Source organism: Muntiacus reevesi, chromosome 7 (genome assembly GCF_963930625.1).
Source record: "Muntiacus reevesi chromosome 7, mMunRee1.1, whole genome shotgun sequence".
In the NCBI taxonomy this organism is placed as follows: domain Eukaryota; kingdom Metazoa; phylum Chordata; class Mammalia; order Artiodactyla; family Cervidae; genus Muntiacus; species Muntiacus reevesi.
The window spans coordinates 66,268,889-66,291,783 of NC_089255.1; the positions used below are offsets into that span (position 1 = coordinate 66,268,889).

Consider the following 22,895-nt stretch of genomic DNA (forward strand, 5'->3'; position numbering starts at 1 on the left):
ACCTGAGGATCTGAAAGTCACTACTTATTGTGTAGTTATGGTTTCTAAAACTTTGTATTTGTTAGTAGGTAGGCTGGTGGATGTCATGATTCTCACTCAGATCTCCTTGGAGGACTCAAACACTTATTCCCCCCTCTACCCTCCATACCAGAGACTGACTGCTCTCAGCTAAGTCCTTTGCTGAGACTTGCTCCGGGCTGAAGACTTTGCTCAAGGTCACCTTGCTTCCTTCCCAGGGCCAGCCCCTACTGGGTGATTGTTTGATGCAGGGCCTAAAGGCCTGGGCCCTCATCCCATCTTGGGACCACCCTGCAGAGCCACCCCAGGCCTGCAGCTCCCTATGGGGTCAGCTGAGGTATTTGTTATGACTCCATCTCTGTGCATCTTCTCCCTCTGTGCAATTCTGTTTCCTCTCTTCCCCACAACAAAGGTTGATCCTGAGAGCTCTTCCACGTCTTTATTCCCATGGACAAATCTCTGTCTTGGACTTGGCTTCCCTGGGAACCAGACCTGTAACAATTGGTACTTAGAGTGAAAAATCATGAACTTAAGTGTGAAAGCCAGAGGGCCTCTGGGACAGCTTATAAAGAGACCCTTTCACAGTTGGACAGCAGAAAAGCTAAAGAACATACTCAGGGCTTAGGTATAAAAGGAACAGAGTTCCAGAGAAGGTTGGGTTCTTGGCCCTAACAGGTTGGCTGTGCTAATGCATTGAGATATGTAATAGGTATATCTAGAATATGTGGATGCCCAGATTCTTCTGAACCCTCTGGGTTCACAGATGTGGCCCATTCTTCCCTGTTAAAGGCTAGTTGCACCTCCCCTACCTGAAGAGGGTGCAGAGCTCTTCTGTTGTGCAAGACAACACACTCCTTCTCCCCAAACACAACTTACAGCTCTCCTCTTAACCAACAGACCAATGATGAGGGATGAGTCACACCATAATTGGGTTGGGGAAGTGCTGGATCTGCTAATAAAGTAAAGGGCTACACTCTGGGAAAGCTGAAAGACCTAGCTAATGTGGACTGGAATAGAGTTAGGATACTCCTGGTAGGACTGCCCCTGAGATGCTGGATCAATGGGGGCAGAAAATGAACTTGGATAACTGAGAGGTTATGGGAACACTGACAGTGGGTAGAGAATGTAATACCTTGACAAGGACTCCAGGAAAATCATCTAACATACTCCTAGGATGGCTCTTGGAACTTGGAGAAATTGATGGCTCACACTCTATAGAAAAAATCCCAAAACTGCCATGGAAGATGGCAGAGGGCAAGACCGTAAGACTCAGAGAGGCAGACATGTGGAGTGGATATACTAGGTAAGGCCAGAAAGTTCTTGGAATATGCTGCCTATAGAGCTTGGGTATTCACACTGGGCAAAAGGGAAGACTCCATCATTTTAGACACTGTTTGGATACAGGGTCTGAGCTGATCTGGATGTCGCAGGGAATGGAGGTGTCTTCTAGGCCCCCTGTTCAAGAGCAATCGTGGGGTCTGGGTGATAAATGAGGTTCTGGTTAGGTCTAATTCTCAGTGAGTCCACTGGGTGCATAGACCCAGTAGGTGGTCTCTTCCCCAGATCTGGAACGTGTAATTGGAAGAGAAATAATCAGTAGTTGGCAGAACACTAAAGGTCAGCTTCTTAGCTGTGGGGTAAGAGCAATCATTGGGAAGAAGACCAAACAGAAGCCATCCCCTTTACCCCCTGGCCAAGATAGTAAATACAAAACAGCTTCACAACCAAGGAGGAATGATAAAGATTAGTGCCATGCTTAAAGACCTAAAGGGTACAGGGACAGAGGGTGTCCCCATCATATTCCCATTAATCAACCAGTCTGTCCCCTTCAAAAGCCAGACAGATCTTGAAGAAATGAGAGTGAATTGCTGCAAACTAACAAAATAGTAGCCCCAATTTCAGGTATTGTGCCACACATAGCATCCTACTACAACAAATTAACATGGCCTTGTAAATGGTCTGTAGCTATTATTATGAACACGTGTTTTTAAAATTCTGATCAGAAAGGAAGATCAGAAATAGTTCAGTCACTTTGGACTGACCAGAAAATGCTGGGTCTTTCCTCAGAGCCATGTGAACTCTTCCATTCTCTGCTATAAATAAGGTGGGAGTAGTGTATTTGGAGGACTTGCCTGGTGGTTCAGTGGTAAAGAATCTGCCTGCCAATGCAGGAGATGGGGATTTGATCCCTGGGTCGGAAAGATCCCCAAAGAAAATGCAACCCACTCCAGAATTCTTGTCTGGGAAATCCCATGGACAGAGGCGCCTGGCAGGCTATAGTCCATGGGGTTGCAAAAGAGTCAGACACAGCTGACTCAGTGACTAAACAACAATCACAGCAACAGTACATTTGGAAATGGGTACAAACAGGAAGAGAGGACCCGAGTCAGCTGCATAAAGCAGTAGTAGCCCAAGTCCCTGTATCATCCACTCATATACGGGAGCTGCTCCCCAAGTTCCATGGCCACCTGACCATGGAGGGCAAAAGTCAAGCTTGCTTCATGGACTGATCAGCTCAATATGTAGGCTTAAAATGGAAATCCTTACAAGGGGAAGAGCTTTGCTTCAAAGCTAAGATTCATCTGCTTATCCACTTTGGGAAGAAAGAAAAGTGAGTTGAGGTTAGAATACATGAAGACTCAGACAGTGGTGAATGCTTGACTGGTCAGGGGCTCGAAGGGAGAAAAATAAAGAAGACTGAGGACAAGGGCATCTGAGGAAAAGGGGTCAGTTGGGGGAGAGGGTACTCAGTGAGGATGGGGGGGCCATTCTCCAGGAAGCTGGGTATACCTCAAGTCTGCAACCATTAAAATGGCAATGTGAAAGTACCAGAGTCTGGCCTGCTCACCTCATTTCAGGACAATTCTGCAGGACCATCCAGCCCCAAAGTCACAGTGGGATTAGCTGAGGCTTTTTGGATGACTGCACTGCCAAACTCCTTCCACTGCCCAATCCTGCCCCCTTTACTCCTCCATGGAAAGCACCTCCCAGTAAATGACCTGCATTCAGTCTCCATCTCAAATCCTGTTTCCTGGAGACCCCACCTGAGACAATTGCCAGATGCATTTTCATAACTGGCATTTTCATTTACAAAGCTCCATACCACTTTTAGTCTGACAGGCAGGCTAATGTAAGCTAAGCCAGTAGGGAACCCGAGGAAAAGAAAGGAACTATTATTCAGCCTGTCACCTAATGATTCAGAGGCCAAGTCTTGTGTGAGGCACGGGACCTGTCTAGACTTGAAGTTCACGATCAGCATTTACTCAAGGGTGCCCCAAGGGTTGCCTGTAGTCCGACAAGAGGCTCATCAAGCTTTCTCTGCACCCACCTTCCCCTTTCTCCTGCCCCACCCCCTACCCCTCGCATGTCAGATTTGTATTAAAGGGTGATGAGAAGAAAGAGAAAGAGAATTGAATAAACAGGCAGCAATCCAAGGTTAACAATAAGACTGCTAATCAGCCGTATCAGCTATGAAATCCATCCAAGCTCTGTGCAAATGTTCTTCTGCTCTCCTTCCATGAGCCCACACAGTATGGAACTTCTGGGGAAATCCTGGTGAAGACTTCCACTCCACTGAAGTGTACGATTAGCCACCCACGTGTTGGGAAGATGTCAAGTCTGAAACCTACAAGGCCTCACTTGTGAACCAAACCTTTTCTCTCCACTCTCGTAACACCCAGCATTGAGCACTTCACACTCGACCCCTGCTTCTGCCTCTTTGTCCGCACAAGCACATGCTGTTTCCCAGAGAGCTTGGCTGCCTGATGTCTCAGAAGAGTTGGGGTAGTGAACAACTTTGTTTTGGGTTGCTACTGGCCCTCTTTGGGTGCTGGGTTTCCTTTGGGCGTCTTCAGAGAGCCCTGAACAGCACCACTCCTCCCCGTCGTACCTTTTTTAAACTCCTGTGCTTTGATTGACTCATTCACTCTGATTCAGTTCAAAGAGTTCATTTCACTCCCTCCCTTCCTTGCTCCCATCCTGTGAGCTCCCATCCGTCTGGAGCTGCCTGACTCTGCTTTTGAGCTAAGCAAATGCAGGACCACACCTGGGGATTAAATGAGGCAGTCACTTGTTTTAACTTTTTCCATTTTTAATTTCTGGCTCACTTAATTGAATTGTAAAAGGTCCCTGTAACGGGAGCTCAGGGGCTTTAAGACTGGAGAAGGGATATGACATTCAAATTCCTGTAGCTCCTTACTGAAAAAATGTAATGATCCACTCGGATGAAGCCAACATTATCAGAAAGGTCCCTCCCACCCCACCCCCAGCTTGGCCCAGCTGCGAGGATTTTCAACAGGAAGGTTCAGCTAGAACAATTTCCTTAGCCAATCTGAACAAGCTAAGAAATTTATTCGGAGTCCACACCCATCATGCATGAGATTTAGAATTAAATTCTTAAAAACTTGGTATTTGCTGCTCAAGGAGTTGCAGTTTTCTTAAACTCCCTTTGCATGTATTCCATGTAGCAGGGAGCCTTCATCCTGCTCCATGAACTCCTCTTTCCTCCATAGCCCAGAGCTGCCATAAACCCAGGCCCTTAGTTCACTCCATGGCCATCTGCTGAATGCTTCCTCCCTGCATAGCTGCATATACTGTTTTCACACCCACCCACCTCCATTCCACCCCAGCTTGAAGCTGTTCTGCTTCCAACCACAGGGACTCCATCACTTCTTAGAAGGCGCTGCTATTATCCATGTGCTACAGGATATTCTCTCCATTCAGAGGCACTGTCCATCAGTTAGAATATTTGAATAGTAATACCACCCTGCAGAGGGCAGGGGGGTGAGGTATCAAACTCCCGTGTTCCTAACTCATTATGTTTAGGGGACTGGTCCTCTTCCTGAGAAGCCCGGGCTATAGCTGGATCATTCCTCTGATCCTGACCCCTATCAATTCCAACTTATTTTTACTACTCCAACCATTGCAGGGCACCGCTGGGGGCCTGGGATTACTTGCAGTTGACCCACATAGACTTGCAGAGAAATTAGAATAGGGGTAGAACTTTGAAAACATGCTCCTGTGCAGTCCAACTCAGGCTTGTATCTTCTCCCCATTCAGTTACACATCAGATCAGGCTGTTACCTTATGTCAAGAAGTCAGTGATAGATACATTGTTTTCCCACCCCAAACCTTTTGAAATCAGAGATCATTTCCCAGGAAATACACACCTGACCCCATAAAAGCCACTGAAATGCACCTTGGGGCATAATAACTTAGGCTGAACAATTCAAGTAAGAGATATCTTTTTTTCCTTTTCCTCTTGTGAAGGCTGTAATTTTGGAGAAGTTTCACACCTTCATCTTCTGCCAATAAAATTCTGGCTCTTAACTGATGTGCTAACCACTTCTGAAGGCTGAATCTCTAATGTATTTCAGAATCTAGGGGGAGGGAAAATAAGAGAGTTTTATCAATACATTTGTTTCTTTCCAAACTAGTAAGGCACAGGAGTTCTCATGGCAGTGACTCATGTGAAACCTAAGGGTCCATTTCTGTCCATGGTCTAGTTTCTTTTTTTTTTTCTTTTTAATTATTTTTTTTTGAAGGATAATTGCTTTACAGAATTTGGTTGTTTCAGTCAAACCTCAACATGAATCAGCCACAGTTATACATATATCCCCTCCCTTTTCAGCCTCCCTCCCATCTCCCTCCCCATCCCACCCTTGAGGTTGATACAGAGCCCCTGTTTGAGTTTCCTGAGCCATACAGCAAAGTCCCATTGGCTATCTATTTTACATATGGTAAGGTAAGTTTCCATGTTACTCTTTCCATACATCTCACCCTCTGCTTCCCTCTCCCCATGTCCATAAGCCTATTCTCTATGTCTGTTTCTCCACTGCTGCCCTGAAAATAAATTTTTCAGTACCATTTTTCTAGATTCTGTATATGGTCATTAGAATACGATATTTATCTTTCTTTTTCTGACTGACTTCACTCTATATATAGATTCTAGGTTCATTCACCTCATCAGAACTGACTCAAATGTATTCCTTTTTATGGCTAAGTAATATTCCACTGTGTATATGTACCACAACTTCATTTTCCATTCATCTGTTGATGGACATCTAGGTTGCTTCCATGTTCTAGCTATTGTAAATAGTGCTGCAATGAACAATGGACACGTGGCTGCAATGAACATGTGTCTTTTTCAATTTTGGTTTCCTCAGGAGTGGGATTGCCTAGGAGTGGGATTTCTGGGTCATGCTGCTGCTAAGTCGCTTCAGTCGTGTCCGACCCTGTGCGGCCCCATAGGCAGTAGCCCACCAGGCTCCCTTGTCCCTGGGATTCTCCAGGTAAGAACACTGGAGTGGGTCATATGGTGGTTTTATTCCTAGTTTTTTAAGGAATCTCCATACTGTCTTCCATAGTGGCTATATCAATTTACATTCCCACCAACAGTGCAAGAGTGTTCCCTTTTCTCCACACCCTCTCCAGCATTTATTGTTTGTAGACTTTTTGATGATGGTCGCCCTGACTGGTGTAAGGTGATATCTCATTGTGGTTTTGATTTGCATTTCTCTAATAATGAACGATGTTGAGCATCTTTTCATGTGTTTGTTAGCCATCTGTATGTGTTCTTTGGAGAAATGTCTGTTTAGGTCTTTTTCCCACTTTCTGACTGGGTTGTTTGTTTTTCTGGCATTGAGTTGTATGCTGCTGCTGCTGCTGCTTATATATTTTGGAAATTAATTCTTTGTCAGTTGTTACCTTTGCTATTATTTTCTCCCATTCTGAGGGTTGTCTTTTCACCTTGCTTAGAGTTTCCTTTGCTGTGCAAAAGCTTTTAAGTTTAATCAAGTCCCACTTGTTTACTTTTGCTTTTATTTTCATTACTCTAGGAGGTGGGTCATAGAGGATCTTGCTTTGATTTATGTCATCACGTGTTCTGCCTATGTTTTCCTCTAAAAGTTTTATAGTTTCTGGTCTTATATTTAGGACTTTAATCCATTTTGAGTTTATCTTTGTGTATGGTATTAGGAGGTATTCTAATTTCATTCTTTTACACATAGCTGTCCAGTTTTCCTAGCACCATTTATTGAAGAGGCTGTCTTTGCCCCATGGTATATTCTTGCCTCCTTTGTCAAAACAAACATAGGTCAAAAATAAACATTTGTCAAAAAAACCCATAGGTGCATGGGTTTATTTCTGGGCCTTCTATCTTGTTCTATAGGTCTATATTTCTGTTTTTGTGCCAGTCGCATATGAACTGTAGCTTTGTAGTATAATCTGAAGTCAGAAAGGTTGATTTCTCCAGCTCCATTCTTCTTTCTCAAGACTACTTTGGCTATTTGGGGTCTTTTGTGTTTCCATATGAATTGTGAAATTTTTTGTTTTCTTCTGTGAAAGTTCTGTGAAAAATGCCATTGGTAATTTGATAGGGGTTGCACTGAATCTGTAGATTGCATTTGGTAGTATAGTCATTTTCACAATATTGACTATTCCTACCCAGGAACATGGAATACCTCTCCATTTGTTTATGTCATCTTTGATTTCTTTCCTCAGTGTCTTATAATTTTCTGTGTATAGTTCTTTTGTCTCCTCAGGTAGGTTTATTCCTAGATATTTAATTCTTTTTGTTACAATGGCAAATGCGGTGATTCCTGCATTTCTCTTTCTGATTTTTCATTGTTAGTATATAGAAATACAAGTGATTTCTGTGTATTGATTTTGTATCCTGCAACTTTGCTAAATTCATTGACTAACTCTAGTAATTTTCTGATACTATCTTTAGGGTTTTCTACATACAGTATCATGTCATCTGCAAACAGTGAGAGCTTTACTTCTTTTTCAATCTGGATTCCTTTTATTTCTTTTTCTTCTCTGATTGCTGTAGCTAGGATTTCCAGAACTATGTTGAATAATAGTGGTGAAAGTGGACACCCTTGTCTTATTCCTGATCTTAGGGGGAATACTTTCAGTTTTTCGCCACTGAGAAAAACTGTTTGCTGTAGGCTTACCATATATGGCTTTTACTATGTTGAGGTAGGTTCCTTCTATGCCCATTTTTTGAAGAGTTTTAGTCATAAATGGGTGTTGAATTTTGTCAAAGGCTTTTTCTGCATCTATTGAGATTATCATATGGTTTTTATCTTTCAGTGTGTTAATATGGTGTATCACATTGATTGATTTGTGTATACTGAAGAATCCTTGCATACCTGGAATAAACCCAACTTGATCTTTTTGATGTGCTGCTGAATTCTGTTTGCTAAAATTTTGCTGAGGATTTTTGCATCTACATTCATCAGTGATACTGACCTGTAGTTTTCTTTTTTGTGTGTTGTCTTTGTCTGTTTTTGGTATCAGGGTGATGGTGACCTTGTAGAATGAGTTTGGAAGTGTTCCTTCCTCTGCAATTTTTTGAAAGAGTTTTAGAAGGATAGGCATTAGCTCTTCTCTAAATGTTTCATAGAATTCTCCTGTGAAGCCATCTGGTCCTGGGCTTTTGTTTTTTGGGAGAATTTTTTTTATCACAACTTTAATTTCAGTGCTTGTAATTGGGTTGTTCACAATTTCTATTTCTTCCTGGTTCAGTCTTAGAAGATTGAACTTATCTAAGATCTGTCCATTTCTTCCAGGTTATCCATTTTACTGCCATATAGTTGTTCACAATAGTCTCTTATAATCCTTTGTGTTTCTGCATTGTCTGTTGTAACCTCTTTTTCATTTCTAATTTTGTTGGTTTGATTCTTCTCTCTTTTGTTCTTGATGAGTCTGGCTAAAGGTTTGTCAATGTTGTTTATCTTTTCAAAGAACAAGCTTTTAGTTTTATTAATCTTTACTATTGTTTCTTTCATTTCTTTTTCATTTATTTTTGCTCAGATCTTTATGATTTCTTTCCTTCTACTAAATTTGGGGGGTTTTGTTCTTTTTCCAGTTGTTTTAGTTGAAAAGTTAGGTTGTCTATTCAATGTTTTTCTTGTTTCTTGAGATAGAATTGTATTGCTATAAATTTCCCTTTTAGAACTGCTTTTGCCACATCCCATAGGTTTTGAGTTGTCATATTTTCATTACCTACTTGTTCTAGAAATTTTTTGTTTCCCTTTTGATTTCTTCAGTAATCTGTTGGTTATTTAGAAATTTGCTCTTTAATCTCCCTGTGTTTGTGTTTCTTACAGTTTTTTTCTTGTAATTAATATCTAGTCTCATAGTGTTGTGGTCAGAAAAGATGCTTGATATGATTTCAATTTTTTTTAATTTACTGAGGTTTGATTTGTGATCCAAGATGTGGTCTATCCTAGAGAATGTTCCATGTGCACTTGAGAAGGTGTATTATTCTGCATTTGGATGGAATGTCCTGAAGATACCAATGAGATCCATCTCATCTAATGTATCATTTAAGACTTGTGTTTCCTTATAATTTTCTGTTTTGGTGATCTGTCCATTGGTGTGAGTGTGCTGTTAAAGTCTCCTACTATTATTGTATTATTGTTAATTTCTCCTTTTATGTCTGTTAGTGTTTGTCTTATGTATTGAGGTGCTCCTATGTTGGGTGCATAGATATTTACAATTGTTATGTCTTCCTCTTGGATTGATCCCTTGATCATTATGTAGTGTCCTTCCTTATCTCTTGTAATCTTCTTTATTTCAAGGTCTATTTTGTCTGATATGAGGATTGCTACTCCAGCTTTCTTTTGCTTCCCATTTGCATGAAATATATTTTTCCACCCTCTCACTTTCAGTCTATATGTGTCTTCGGGTCTGAAGTGGGTTTCTTGTAGACAAGATATATATGGGTCTTGTTTTTGTATCCATTCAGTCAGTCTGTATCTTTTGGTTGGAGCATTTATTCCACTTACATTTAACATAATTATTGATATATATGTTCCTTTTGACATTTTCTTAATTGTTTGGGGTTGATTTTGTAGATCTTCTTTCTTCTCTTGTATTTCTTGACTATATAAGTCCCTTTAACATTTGTTGTAAAGCTTGTTTGGTGGTACTGAATTCTTTTTAACTTTTGCTTGTCTGAAAAGCGTTTTATTTCTCCATCAATTTTGAATGAGATCCTTGCTGGATACAGTAATCTTGGTTGCAGATTTTTTTTCCCTTTCAGTACTTTAAATACATCCTGCCATTTCCTTCTTGCCTGCAGAGTTTCTGCTGAAAGATCAGCTGTTAAGCATATGGGGTTACCCTTGTATGTTACTTGTTGCTTCTCCCTTGCTGCTTTTAATGTTCTTTCTTTGTGTTTAGTCTTTGTTAGTTTGATTAGTATGTGTCTTGGCATGTTTCTCCTTGGGACAATATCCTGTATGGGGCTCTTTGTGCCTCTTGCACTTGATTGACTATTTCCTTTTCCATGTTGGGGAAATTTTCATCTATAATCTCTTCAAAAATTTTCTCATATCATTTTGTTTTCTCTTCTTCTCCTGGGACCCCTATAATTCGAATGTTGGTGGATTTGATATTGTCCCAGAGGTCTCTGAGACTATCCTCAGTTCTTTTTGTTCTTTTTAGTTTATTCTGCTCTTTAGAAGTTATTTCCACCATTTTATCTTCCAGCTCACTGATTTGTTCTTCTGCTTCAGATATTCTGCTATTGAGTCCTTCTAGCATATTTTAAATTTCAGTAATTGTATAGTTTGTCTCTGTATGTTTATTCTTTAATTCTCCTAGGTCTTTGTTAATTGATTCTCAGATTTTCTCCATTTTGTTTTCAAGGTTGTTGATCATCTTTACTATCACTATTCTGAACTCTTTTTCAGGTAGTTTGCCTATTTCCTCTTTGTTTATTTGGATGTCTGTGTTTCTAGTTTGTTCCTTCACTTGTGTAGTATTTCTCTGCCTTTTCATTATTATTATTTTTTTAACTTATTGTGTTTGAGGTCTCCTTTCCCAGGCTTCAAAGTTGAATACTTTCTTCCTTTTTGTTTCTGCCCTCCTAAGTTTGGTCCAATGCTTTGTGTAAGCTTTTATATAGGGTGGGATTTGTGCTGAGTTTTTGCTTGTTTGTTTGTTTTTCCTCTGATGGGCAAGACTGAGTTAGGTGGTAATCCTGTCTGCATGATTAGGTTTGTATTTTTGTTTTGTTTGTTGTTTAGATGAGGCATTCTGCACAGGGTGCTACTGGTGTTTGGGTGATGCTGGGTCTTGTATTCAAGTGGTTTCCTTTGTGTGTTCTCACTATTTGATACTCCCTAGGGTGAGTTTTCTGGTAGTCTAGGGTCTTGGAGTCAGTGCTCCCACTCCAAAGGCTCAGGGCTTGATCTCTGGTCAGGAACAAAGGTTCCACAAGTGGTTTGTTATGGCATTAAGTGAGATTAAAACAAATATGCAAAATTGAGAAACCAAAGAAGGACCCCAGACAAATGGCAGTTACAAAATAAGGCAAATAATAGTTAAAATAATGGAATATATACATATACACCCATGGGCAAAGTCAAAAGAGTCCAACAAAAATAAAGTACAATAGATTGACCTGGCGAACAAAAGAAATCAAAAATTATATTTACCAGTTAAGAACAAAACTAACAACAACAACAAAAAGAACAAAACTAACTAAAAAAAAAAAAAAAAAAGCACAAAACTAACTGAAGCACAAACTGGAAAACTAAAAGCAAGGTGCCAAGTGGGGAATAAAGCAATGAAAACTAACAAATATGTTGAGAGGAAAGGAAAGAAAGAAAAGAAAGAAAGAATAGATATGCAAAGTTAAATAGAGGTCAATGAAGAAGATTTATATACATTAAAGATTAGCTGCAAGGGGAAAAGAACTGTAGGAAAGGCAAATAAAGGAATAAATGTAGAAAAACATGATAGGTTTAAAAAAATTGAAAGTTAACATTATAAAAAAGTGAAAAAAAAATGGAAGAAGAAAGAAAAAAGGGAAAAGGAAAACTCCACAGAACTGCAAAAGCCCAACATAGATGCAGAGGTTTATAACAAAAATAAAAAGTGTGACTGAATATACACATATACATATATACCCACAAGCAAAATCAAAACAGTCCAACAAAGATAAAGTACAATAGATTGACCCAGTGAACAAAGGAAACTCAAAATTATATCTACCAGAGCAAAAATAACTAAAGCACAAAGCAGAAAACAAAATTAAAGCAAAGTGCCAATTGGGGAATAAAGCAATGAAAACTAACAAATATCTTGAGAGGAAAGGAAAGAAAGAATAGATATGCAAAGTTAAATAGAGGTAGATGAAGATTTATATACATTAAAGATTAACTGCAAGGGGAAAAGAACAGTAGGAAAAGCAAACAAAGGAATAAATGTAGAAAAAAATAATAATAGGTTTAAAAAATTCTTTTAAAGCTCAAAAGCTTAATTAGATTTCATAGTGCCAAAAAAATTGACAACTACAACAGAGGGGGATAAAAAGGGAAAAAAAGAAAAAAATCCAAAATAATCTACAGAACAAATCAAAACATAATAATAATAAATGCTTTTCTTGAGTCACTGCTGTCAGAGCCCTTTCCCTCGCTGGGAGTTACAGCCTCACCTCCCTAGGATGCCCTCCAACACTGTGTTGATCTCTGAACCTGTTGTGGGGGCAGCTCAGATTCTAATCTGGTCCTACTCCTGTGTGTGTTCTTGCCTCCAATGTCCACAGATATCAGAACTAGTGCATTTTCTCTTGTGGGAGCTCTCAGTGAGAGCTTTTATATACTCCATAGACACAGAGTCTGCCTAGTTGATCATGTGGATTTACTCTACAGCTTGTACAACTGGTAGGAAGGTTTTAGGTCTTCTGCCTTAGTCATACTGACCCTGGGTGTCAATTGTGGTTTTATTTCCACCTCTGCATGTGGATTACCACCTGGGGTTTGCTCCCGAGGCTGCCCTGGAGGACTTGGGTTTGCCGCTGTGAGGGCCAGGTGTGGAGGTGGTGCGGCTACTTCAGTAGCAGGGGTTCCAGCAGCACCAGGAACTCAGGGGAGTTGGCGGCTAGGGTAGCAGGAAATACAGCACTCTAGAAGGGTATGGTGGCTGGTATTGGTCAATATGCTCCAGTATTCTTGCCTGGAGAAACCCCTCCCTGACAGAAAGCCTGGCAGGCCACAGTCTACAGGGTTGCAGAGAGTCGGACACTACTGAAGCAAGCCTGCGCACATAGACGCAAGACTGTTTTTGCCTGTGGCAGCTCTGCCCCAGGGAGAGTTGAGTGTGAAGGTGGCGCAGCTGCTTGGCTTGCAGGGACTCTGGTGGTGCCAAGTGTGCAGGGACACAGACTGCCTCTGCTGCAGGAGTTACGGCCCTATCAGGGTCTTTTTTTTTTTTTTTTAAATTAGTAATTACATGTCTTTTATTGTTATTGTTTTGATGCACCATTAAGCTTATGGGATCTTAGTAGTTCCCCCACCAGGGATCGAATCCACATCCCTTGCATTGGAAACTTGGAGTCTTAACCACTGGACCACCAGGGAAGTCCAGTAATTATATGTCTTTTTAAATCATAAGTGTTTGAGAGGGGAGGGACCATGTCTTATCCATATCTGTATTTCCAGGACCTTATACTCAATAAATATCAGTTAAGTGAATGCTAGGGTTTGAATATAGATCGTTCACAGGCAAAATATCACTCATTCATTCACAGCCCCTGCTCTGGAACAGACCTAACTAAGAAAGGAAAAGGCAAACACACCTATTGGAAAGTGAGACTTTTGGGGAGCCCATGTGAGATACACAAGTACATCCTCTCCCTGGGAGAAAGTGGCGCCTGCTATCTGGTTCTTCAGCAAGCTGGGAGGTAGGATTAAACTAACCAGAGTAGGAGTCCTAGTAATTACTGGGACTCTCCTCTGCTAGGCTGAGGGCACTGGTCCCCAAAGTCAGGCAGCAAGTCAGCTATCTCTCCGGGCTCAGAGGGCCCTCTTTCCTCATTCCCAAAGTCTTGGGGCAGCGGGCAGAGGCAACGGAGGGGTTGGGGAATGCAGGGACACAGGTTTTGGATGGAGAAAGGAAGCTCATACTCTTGATCTACCCTCTCCTTAGACTTCTGAGGCATTGGAGCCTTTCGGGCAGTGAAAGGAGGTGGCAGCCCTTGCCCTAGACCTCGCTCAAGCCATGTGCCAGGAATGGTGTTCTCTAGGAGGAAGCCCAAGAGTCCCGCCAGGAAGATGGGCTCTGTGAGCAGTGAGCGCAGTAACACATCCAAGGGGCTCCAGCCTGTGCTCAGTAGGACTGGAGCTTCCCGAAACCACCTCGGCAGCAACAGGGCCGTGAAGATGGAGAAGCCAACAATGAAGACATTCCTCCCAGAGTCAATGTCAGCCAAGTGGAAGCTGGAGAATCCAGTAGACAGAACCACGGCCTGGGTCACCCCCAGCACTCCACCAAGCACAGGCAGCGGGATGGTGGTGAGGAGCTGGGCTAGCCTTGGGGAGAGCCCCAGCGCCACGCAGAACAGCCCCACCAAGTGGGCCACTCGCCGAGGTCCAGCCTGGAGAAGACCCACTGTGCCCACATTGGGGAAGCTGGATGCAGTGCCCATGAGGCTTCCCAGCAGCCCAGCCAGCACACTGCCCAGTCCCTCCAGGCTCAGCCCTCGGCTACAGGCGTGCGGAGGTGGAGAAGGCAAATGCAGCAGCTGGCCACAGAGGGCGTAGCAGCCCAGGGAGCTGGTGGAGGCTGCCAAGACCATGGAGATGCCTGCAGCCAGAGCCCTGGGTGTCAGCAACAGCCAGTCCCACTCAGCTGGGTGAGGCAGCCAAAACCACGGTGCCTTGGTGGGGGCAGACAACTCCCCAGGGATGATGCTGAGACCCAGAAGGGCAGAAACAGTCCACACACAGGCCACTGGGATCAGCACCGAGAGGAACCTGAAGGCCAGGAGGTGAGTATGGGTTGAAGAGGTTGAAGCTGGCCTCCAGGCACGTGGAGGTAGCAGGCAGAAGCCCAGGTGCTGAGAACAGACCACCATGAGCACAATCAGCAGCGATGCCAGGCCCCAGTGAGTGAAGCAGAGCAGAGTTACTTCCCTGTAGACAGAGAGCCCTGCCACAACCGGGCTGGGGGCCAGCACTAGGGGCCCACAGCGGGGGAACAAGTGGTCAGGACCCCCCAACAGCCCCAGAGTGTCCTGCAGCAGCCCAGAGATCACCACGGCCCCAGACACCTCTCGGATAGAAGTGTCCCAGAGCTCCAAGCCATGGCAGCCAGGCCCCCCACAGAGGCGCAGCACAAGTGAGGAGTTTCCAGGTGTCCGGAGAGCCAGAGGTAACTTCTGACTGGTCAGCACCAGGGCGGGGATAAGAAACTGTAAGGATGGAGCCTGGACAAGAGGCAGCCTGCTGCCCATCCAAGTTTGCAGGGAGGTAGACACACCACATGCAAAGAGGCTGGAAGCCAGGAGCTGCAGAGCCAGAAGACAGCTGAGGCCCCAGGGAGGAGGCCCGCACAGAGAGGCCCAAGAATGAGAGGGGGGATTTTGGACATCAGGTGGCCATGGCAGGGGAGCCAGGGTTCTCTGGGAACCCGCAGACTGGAGCTGTATGGCGTTGGGGGGTGACTGGCTCATACTCCCTGCCTTCTGTCTTTTCCTGGCCGCCCTGGGCCAGAGTTAAGTAGGGACTATCAGAGTCTTTTATCGAGCCTCTTGTAGCTGGCGCTCAGAGGGCCTCTTTGGCCAGTCTTTGTCCATAGCTCCACTTGTTCAGGCACTTAGAGGGGTCCTTCTCTGTTGTTCTGCACGTCAGGCACATAGAGGGCCCCTCTGACGGGTCCTACTCTGTAGTTCGGTGCATCAGTCACTCAAAAGAGCACCCTGGGCGGGGTCCTACTCTGTAGTTCAGTATGTCAGGCATTTGATGGGCCAGCCTCTCTATTGTTCAGCTGCCAATGATGGCCTGTGAGGGGAGAGAGGCTATAGTGATGGCTCCACCCTCTACACGTGACTCAGCAGTATCGGCTTGCTTCCATGGCTGCCTAGCTTTCCTCCACAGGCATTTCCCACCACAGTCTCCTCCCTCACATCCCCTCGATCCGTCTCTCCACAGTCAACAGCAGCCCTCACCCTGAGATTGCTCCACAACCCCTAATCTCCAGCTCCCAGCCGTTGCACCTTCCAGGGGATCTACATCCCTGTCCAGGGTATGTATGGCTGCGCCAAGGACTGTCTGATTCTCATTCCATTTAGGCTGCCACAGATCAGCTGTTTCTTTCTCAGCTTTAAATGTTTCTCCTCTGACTCAGACAATTGCCCCAATGTGGGGAATGGATCCCTGCTTCAGTTCCCCCACCTGTCGAGGGCAGGTTCAGTCCTATTAACACTCCTGTTTTTCCCCCTAGTTCCTTCATTGTACCAAGTTTTGCATGGGTCTACATATTCTTTTCCGCTGATCAGGTACTCCTGTCCACTCTCAGCTGGTGTTCTGCATGCACTTCTGTGTCTGAAGATGTGTCCCTGATGTATCCATGGAGAGAGACATACTCCACGTCCACCTACTCCTCTGCCATCTTGTTCTCTGTGGTCTACTTTTTGTGTGCCTTAGGTTTTGGGAAAACCCCTTGTTCCATATTACCCAACTATAGAAAGTAATTAAAGTTTGATGCTTATCTCCTGTTGAGAAGAGGAACTAAGAAAATAGCATCTTATGAAAGTTGAGATATTTCATATACATTTGTTTAGTAACTAAATATTGTCAGAGGATCTATTCAATAGACTGTCTTTCATTCTAAATGAAATACAGATATTTTTAACTCTCCTCTAACATTATTTGATTGTGATTGTATTAGATTCTTATTACTGCTCTAACACATGACCACAAGCTTAGTTGTTTAAAAAAATACACCTTTATTACTATTCATTATTATTATTTATAACACATTTATTATCTTTCACTCCCACTGGGCTAAAGTAAGGCTATGTTCCATTTTGGAGACTCTAAAAGAGAATCTGCTTTCTTGCATTTTCCAGATTCTAGAACTTGCCTGCATTCCTTGGCTCATGGGCCCTTTCCATTTTCAAAGCTGGTAATGACCAGTCCAGTCTTTCCCACATTCTATCACTGACATTGACTGTCCTCTCTTTTTCACGTATGAGCACCTTGTGATTACATCAGGCCCACGCAGATAATCCAGGATTATGTTCCCATTTTGAGATTCCTAATCACCAAGTCCCTTTGCAAACACGTGCACAGGTTCTGGGACATGGACATTTGGTAGGCCATTGTGCTTTGGCCACCTAATGTGAAAAGCCAACTGATTGGAAAAGATCCTGTTGCTGAGAAAGATTGAGGGAAAGAAGAAATGGGGACGACAGAGTATGAGATGGTTGGATGGTATCACTGACTCATTGGACATGAGTTTGAATAAACTCTGGGAGACAGTGAAAGGCAGGGAAGCCTGGCATGCTGCAGTTCATGGGGTCACAGAGAGTCGGAAATGATTGAGTAACTGAGCAACAACATGGGCATTATTCTGGTGCCACAAGGCTATTGAAGCATAAACCATTTCATGTCTTCTTTGTTAAATAATTTCATCCACTTTGTATTAGAAATTAACTCCCCAGGAAGTTCTCAAGATTGGCTAAGATTATTCTAGACAACCCTCCACCACATCATTGCTTAGTCACGACTTGTCTAATTTCTTGAGGAAAGAGTAATGTGTTTTTGGATGTGAGACACAGAGATGACTACATACATTTGTCGCCTTCACTTTGCCAATTCTCCATTTTATTTAATTCTGTAGAGACCTGGCATATTGCCCTTGGAAACTGGCCACTCCCTAAAATACTGCCAATTTGGGCTTAGAAAAGAAAGATTATGAGATGGTTGCTTGAAATAGTGTGGTTTAACTGAAGATATATTGCAACATCAGCAGTAAATAATAAGAAAAATGAAATTAAAAAAAAAATCACTTGTGTTGGGGTTTAACCCTCCCTGCATTGCTCTAGCATGGTGATTCTTCCTTTCGATCTTTGTTGCAGTGTTTTCCTCCATCTGCAGCACTGTGTTGGTACCAGCTGTTGCGATGTGGCCAGCAGGTGCCCCCATGTGTTTGAAACGTCCTGTGGCTCCCAAGGAGAATCAGGACTTAACTCATTTACCCTGGCTCCTCCATGCCTTTCTTTGCCAACACAGCTGCAACTCAGCTCCTCCATCTAGAAACCTGGCAGCTGTCCCAGCCTGGTGCTACCTGCCAACACTTTTCTGAAGACCAGCCAGAGGAGGGAGGAACAGGGGGGCAGGGGGCTGAGGAGGGAGGGAAGAGAAGATGCAAATCTAATTGCATTGGCCTGTAGCCGCCTTAGATCTCCATGCTCCCAGAGGTGATGACATACTTGTATTCAGCAGCCCTGACTGATCTTGCTTGTAAAGGTCCTATTTAGATGTGGGCACACTTTCCTGAGATTTGAGTTTCTGGAATTACCCTAATCTTCCTCTTGATTCTGCAATTTAGAGAACGAAGAAGACCCCACTGGCTAGAATAGTGACCTCCCACACAGAAGAGTGGTGATTTGGTGTTCTTATGTCTCTTTGCTAATATGCTGATCATTAACTTCTCTACCTTCCTCTCATCTCCATAATGAGCTACAAGAGCACTGTTCACCTTTTTAGGATGCAAACCTCTTGTTAATGTCAACTTTTATAGCCTTCCCACTGGATAGTACTGTAGTTGTACTTTAAGTAACGGTTGCTTTTTAAAATATGTCACTAAAAGCATTTGAGTGCAATACATTTTGGATAAATTTGTGTTTTATTAATCACAACAGTCTCTAATAACATTTAAAAACCAGCCAGAACAGAATCTGCTGCAGTACCAGGTACAAAGCATGTGCTCTTTAAGATTAATGGAAAGAATAAAGACAGTGTTTGTTGTGAATATGGATTCATGGGCCCTTGACAAGAACTTGACACCCTAGAGAAAGGGTGGCTCCTAGGAGGGGCCCCACTGGAGGGAAATGGGCCCAGACTTGCCTGGTTTGTGTGTGCATAGGCCAGGTCTTCGAATAGACCCATCAGCTCTCTGCAAGGATGGAGATGCCCTCGGGGAGCAGGGCGAAGGGGGTGGTTGGCAAGATCACAGTTCAGAGCAGGCCCACCCACAGGAAACCACATTGTTGAGATTCCCCCCTTTCATGGTTCAGAATCCTTCAAAACAAATAAAGCTACCCTGTAGGCTGGGACTCCAGTTACACCCTTTTGGTTTATATTACAGATCTTACCAGGAAAAGTGACCCCCACAGCAGCTGGAGCTAAGTGGGAAAACTATCCAAGTAGAAGAGACAGCAGCCAGGACAGCCAGCTCCAGTCCACAAAGGGACCTCCCCTGGGGACAGTGATTGCAAGTTCTCTGTGTTATCCTGCAAACAAGTTGGGAACCAAAGAACAGGCGAATGAAGAGAGAACTGATTAGAAATTAGAATGATGAAATATTTAGAAACCAGCAGGACCCTAATGCTGGAAAAGATTGAGGGGAGAAGGGGTCAACAGAGGATGAGATGGTTGGATGGCATCACCAACTTAAAGGACATGAGTTTGGTCAAGCTCCGAGAGATGGTGAAGGACAGAGAAGCCTGGCATGCAGCAGTCCATAGGGTCACAAATAGTCAGACAGGACTTAGCAACTAAACAACAACAACAGGATATGTTGAGGGCTTCCCTGGTGGCTCAGAAGGTAAAGAATCTGCCTGCAATGCAGAAGACCCAGGTTTGATCCCGGGGTTGGGAAGATCCCCTGGAGAAGGGAATGGCTACCCATTCTAGTATTCTTGCCTAGAGAATTCCATGAACAGAGGAGCCTATTGGGCTATAGTCTATGGGGTTGCAGAGTCAGATATGACTGAGCGACTAACACTTTCAGTTTCAGGACATGGTGATAATTCCCCTGTATCAGAATGGACAACTAACCTGAGGCTCTATCACCTCCCACCCTAATGAGTAGGCATTAACCCTTTGGTTGCTGGATTGAAGGAGGGTTAGGCTTTCAAGGTGGTTAGGGTGGTAATACAGAGACTTGATTCAGAGGCAACCTAGCAACTGGTAAGAAAGGATTTCCATATTTAGCACCTGAAAAAGCTGTACCCCTGCATATTGGTCGCTTAAGTCAGTAATTAAAAACTCTCATAAGGGTTTTGAAGCCATGGAGAGAATAAATAGAATCCATAGATAGAATAGAAGCCACAGATAGAATCCCATTCCTTCATTTTCTCTCACTGTCCCTATAGTGAATTCAAACCTTGACACATTCTTCTAAATAAAAACATTTCTTTCTGAGGTGGAAGGGGAAATTACTCTGTGTTGAGTGTCTGCTATGTTCCAGTCCCCGGGCTTGGAGCTTCTCATCCATGGTTTTACTTTCCCTCACAACCATCACCCAGGCGGGGGTTTTTATTATTTCCATTTACAGTTGAGGAGCTTGGCACCCAAGGTCACAAATATAGTGAAAAGTCGATCCAAATTCCACCCAAATCAGCTTGACTCCTGAGCTGATGAACTTCCTACCCACCACATCATACTACCGTTCTAAAGGTTTTCTTGTAAACTTTTTTGGGATACAGTTCTCCAGGTGGGCATGATGGCTGTTTAGTTTATCAAATAGGTCCATTATATTCTTTTTAACCACCCCCAACCAATTCTTCATATATGACGATATTCATTTTATTTCCATTGATTGACTCAACTAGTAACTCATTAATCAACCTAACCACATTGAAGTTATCACTTTTAATGGAGCCAAAGCCACATTTAACTTATTTGGGATATGTGCTTACTGTATATAGCAAAGCCTTATTTGCTTAGACCTCCTTATTATCGAAAGCAAGAAACAGTTCAGTTAAAAAACACATACATAGTTACATAGGTACAGACATTCCCCAAAAGATAAAAGTTGCAGTGATTCTGAAAGAATACCTTGGGTTTTCAGCTATAGTGTTTTCCATGGAAATCGATTTCATGGACTTGTTAATATGAGCCAGTGCCTCCTGACAGAGATTCCATCTTTTCATGAATCCTTTCCAATCCCCGTTATGCCTCAGCCTCTTTATCTTCTACTGTTTGTTGATAAGGCAGTATTATAAATACCTATCAAATACAAATCAATAATGATAAATGTCTATTTCCAATTAATGCTATCTAAAATCTGATACACATGAGATTGCTACATGGCGGGGCAAGAGGAAAGCCTTTGAGCCTAATTGAGACTTAATGCCTTTGGTGAAGAGCAAAATGCCTTTGGTGAGGATCAAGGGGTTTATGGAGCAAAGTGCCTTTGTTTCTGAACAAACTCCTGCTCCTTCCTTATGAGATTGTGCTCACCCTTCTCACACAATGTGTCCAAACTTCATCCTTCACAGTGAAAAGGCAAAGGCCTTTCTGGGACTCTGTGTGAAACTACATAATGAAAATGGGCTTTGTAAGAATGCTATGAAGGTAAAAAGATGGAAGTTGTGGCTTTTCCATTCTGTTGGATCCAAACAAGTAGCAGAGTGGTCTACGGCTAATATTTTAGTGTTTGACTCAATAGCTGATGTGCTCTATTTCTTCTTCCCTGGACAAAAATTTAAAACATTGCTGACCTTAGATGGGATGTATCTTATCTGAACTTCTTATGAGACCCAATTCTTTAGTCCACCTCAGATTCCTTAAGCATTCTGAGGTTCAAAAAATATTCCTACTTCTTGCTTCAATACCTTATTTTCTTAATGTAATTTTATCTTTTTAATGTATTCTATAATATTTAAGACATTTTGAAAACGAGGATGAGGAAAAATACAAGAAATACCCATGTATCCTCTGGTCAGCTCAAGAGATAAAACTTGGAAACACAGTTAAATCCATTGTATGCTCCATGGCTTTTTGATAGAGTCTGTTACTTCCTAAGAGGTTATTTCCCAAGGGACCTGGATGCTTGGCTCTGCCCACCTTTGCAAGGTCTGGAAATGCTTTCTTGTGTTTCTGGCTTTTGTGTTAAAAGTCAGAGATGACGGTGTGATTTTCCAGGCTGTGGGTTAGCCATGGAATGTCTAGACCTTAGCTGTGACTTCTGGGCACCTTTCCTCTGACCTTATTGTCAGATGGAGGTGCCCACACCTTTCCATGACCACGTCTTCCTGAGTGTACAGTGAGAGGGCCCAGAACCCATGCCCACACCTCTGCATTAAGGGTGGCCAGAAAGGCCAAGGTAGCTGATTAAGCTCTCTGAACTTGAGATAGACAATGAGGTGGACTTGCCTCATTGAAGAGGAGGGGGTGTCACTGCCTCCTGAAGCCTCACACTACAGTGACAACGTTGTGACAGTAGGATGGCCTTGGTTTGGGCTGGCATTGAGGGTGGGGGGTCCAGCGGTCCCTCCATGTGGCATCTTCTCTTTTGGCCATGGGGCTGTCCTGGCTGGAAAGCCCTGGGCCAGTGCTTTCTCAGATCTTCACCATTTTTGGTGAAGAGTGAACGTAGAATATTAGCTGTCTTTTACATTATTCTGTGGACATTAGTCTTAGGTAAAATGCTTTAAGGCCCAATGGTTTTAAAAATAAAGAAAAGAATACATAAAGCTTGAGGAGTCATTTGCCTGTTGCTCTTGTATATTGCAGACAAATGAACACATTCCCATGTACTTATTTATGTTGCAGACCAGTCATTTTTCCTTACACAGGAATCTTATTAAAACAGTAAATCAATGTTAACCTGGGTTTTAAATTGGCCCAATATGTTTGGAGAATTTGCTGGTTTAATTTTCCTATTTTTCATTTTCAGTTAACTAATTTACTTTTCCCAGTTGGGATACCACAACCTTAAGATGTGGATTTATCTTGAAACCAGCTAGTCCCAACATATTGCTACCAGAACAAGAGAAGAAAAGCCAGCATTTTGTCTTGTAATGAGACAGCAGAGAAGCTCAGGTCCAGAAGCCACCCACCCATCCTGAGCACTGCCAAGTACCAAGCCTGGACCCTGCGAAGTGGCACCAACTGCCTGCAAATTCT

At 43.1% G+C, this 22,895-nt stretch overlaps 1 protein-coding gene across 2 annotated transcripts; it reads right to left on the reverse strand.

Annotated features, from left to right (window-relative positions):
- Positions 1-13,715: 13,715 nt before the first annotated feature.
- On the reverse strand, positions 13,716-15,527 carry LOC136171954 (solute carrier family 23 member 3-like). 2 transcript variants are annotated; one of them, XM_065941053.1, is made up of 2 exons: positions 14,172-15,527; positions 13,899-14,136 (listed from the first exon to the last, which is right to left on the reverse strand). In XM_065941053.1, the coding sequence occupies exons 1-2, from the start codon at positions 15,485-15,487 to the stop codon at positions 14,028-14,030; spliced, it is 1,425 nt and encodes a 474-aa protein (XP_065797125.1). In that variant the 5' UTR covers positions 15,488-15,527; the 3' UTR covers positions 13,899-14,027. The 2 variants fall into 2 exon arrangements, with proteins under 2 accessions (XP_065797124.1, XP_065797125.1); XM_065941052.1 differs by having other exon boundaries at positions 13,716-15,527.
- Between the last annotated feature and the right edge of the window lie 7,368 nt (positions 15,528-22,895).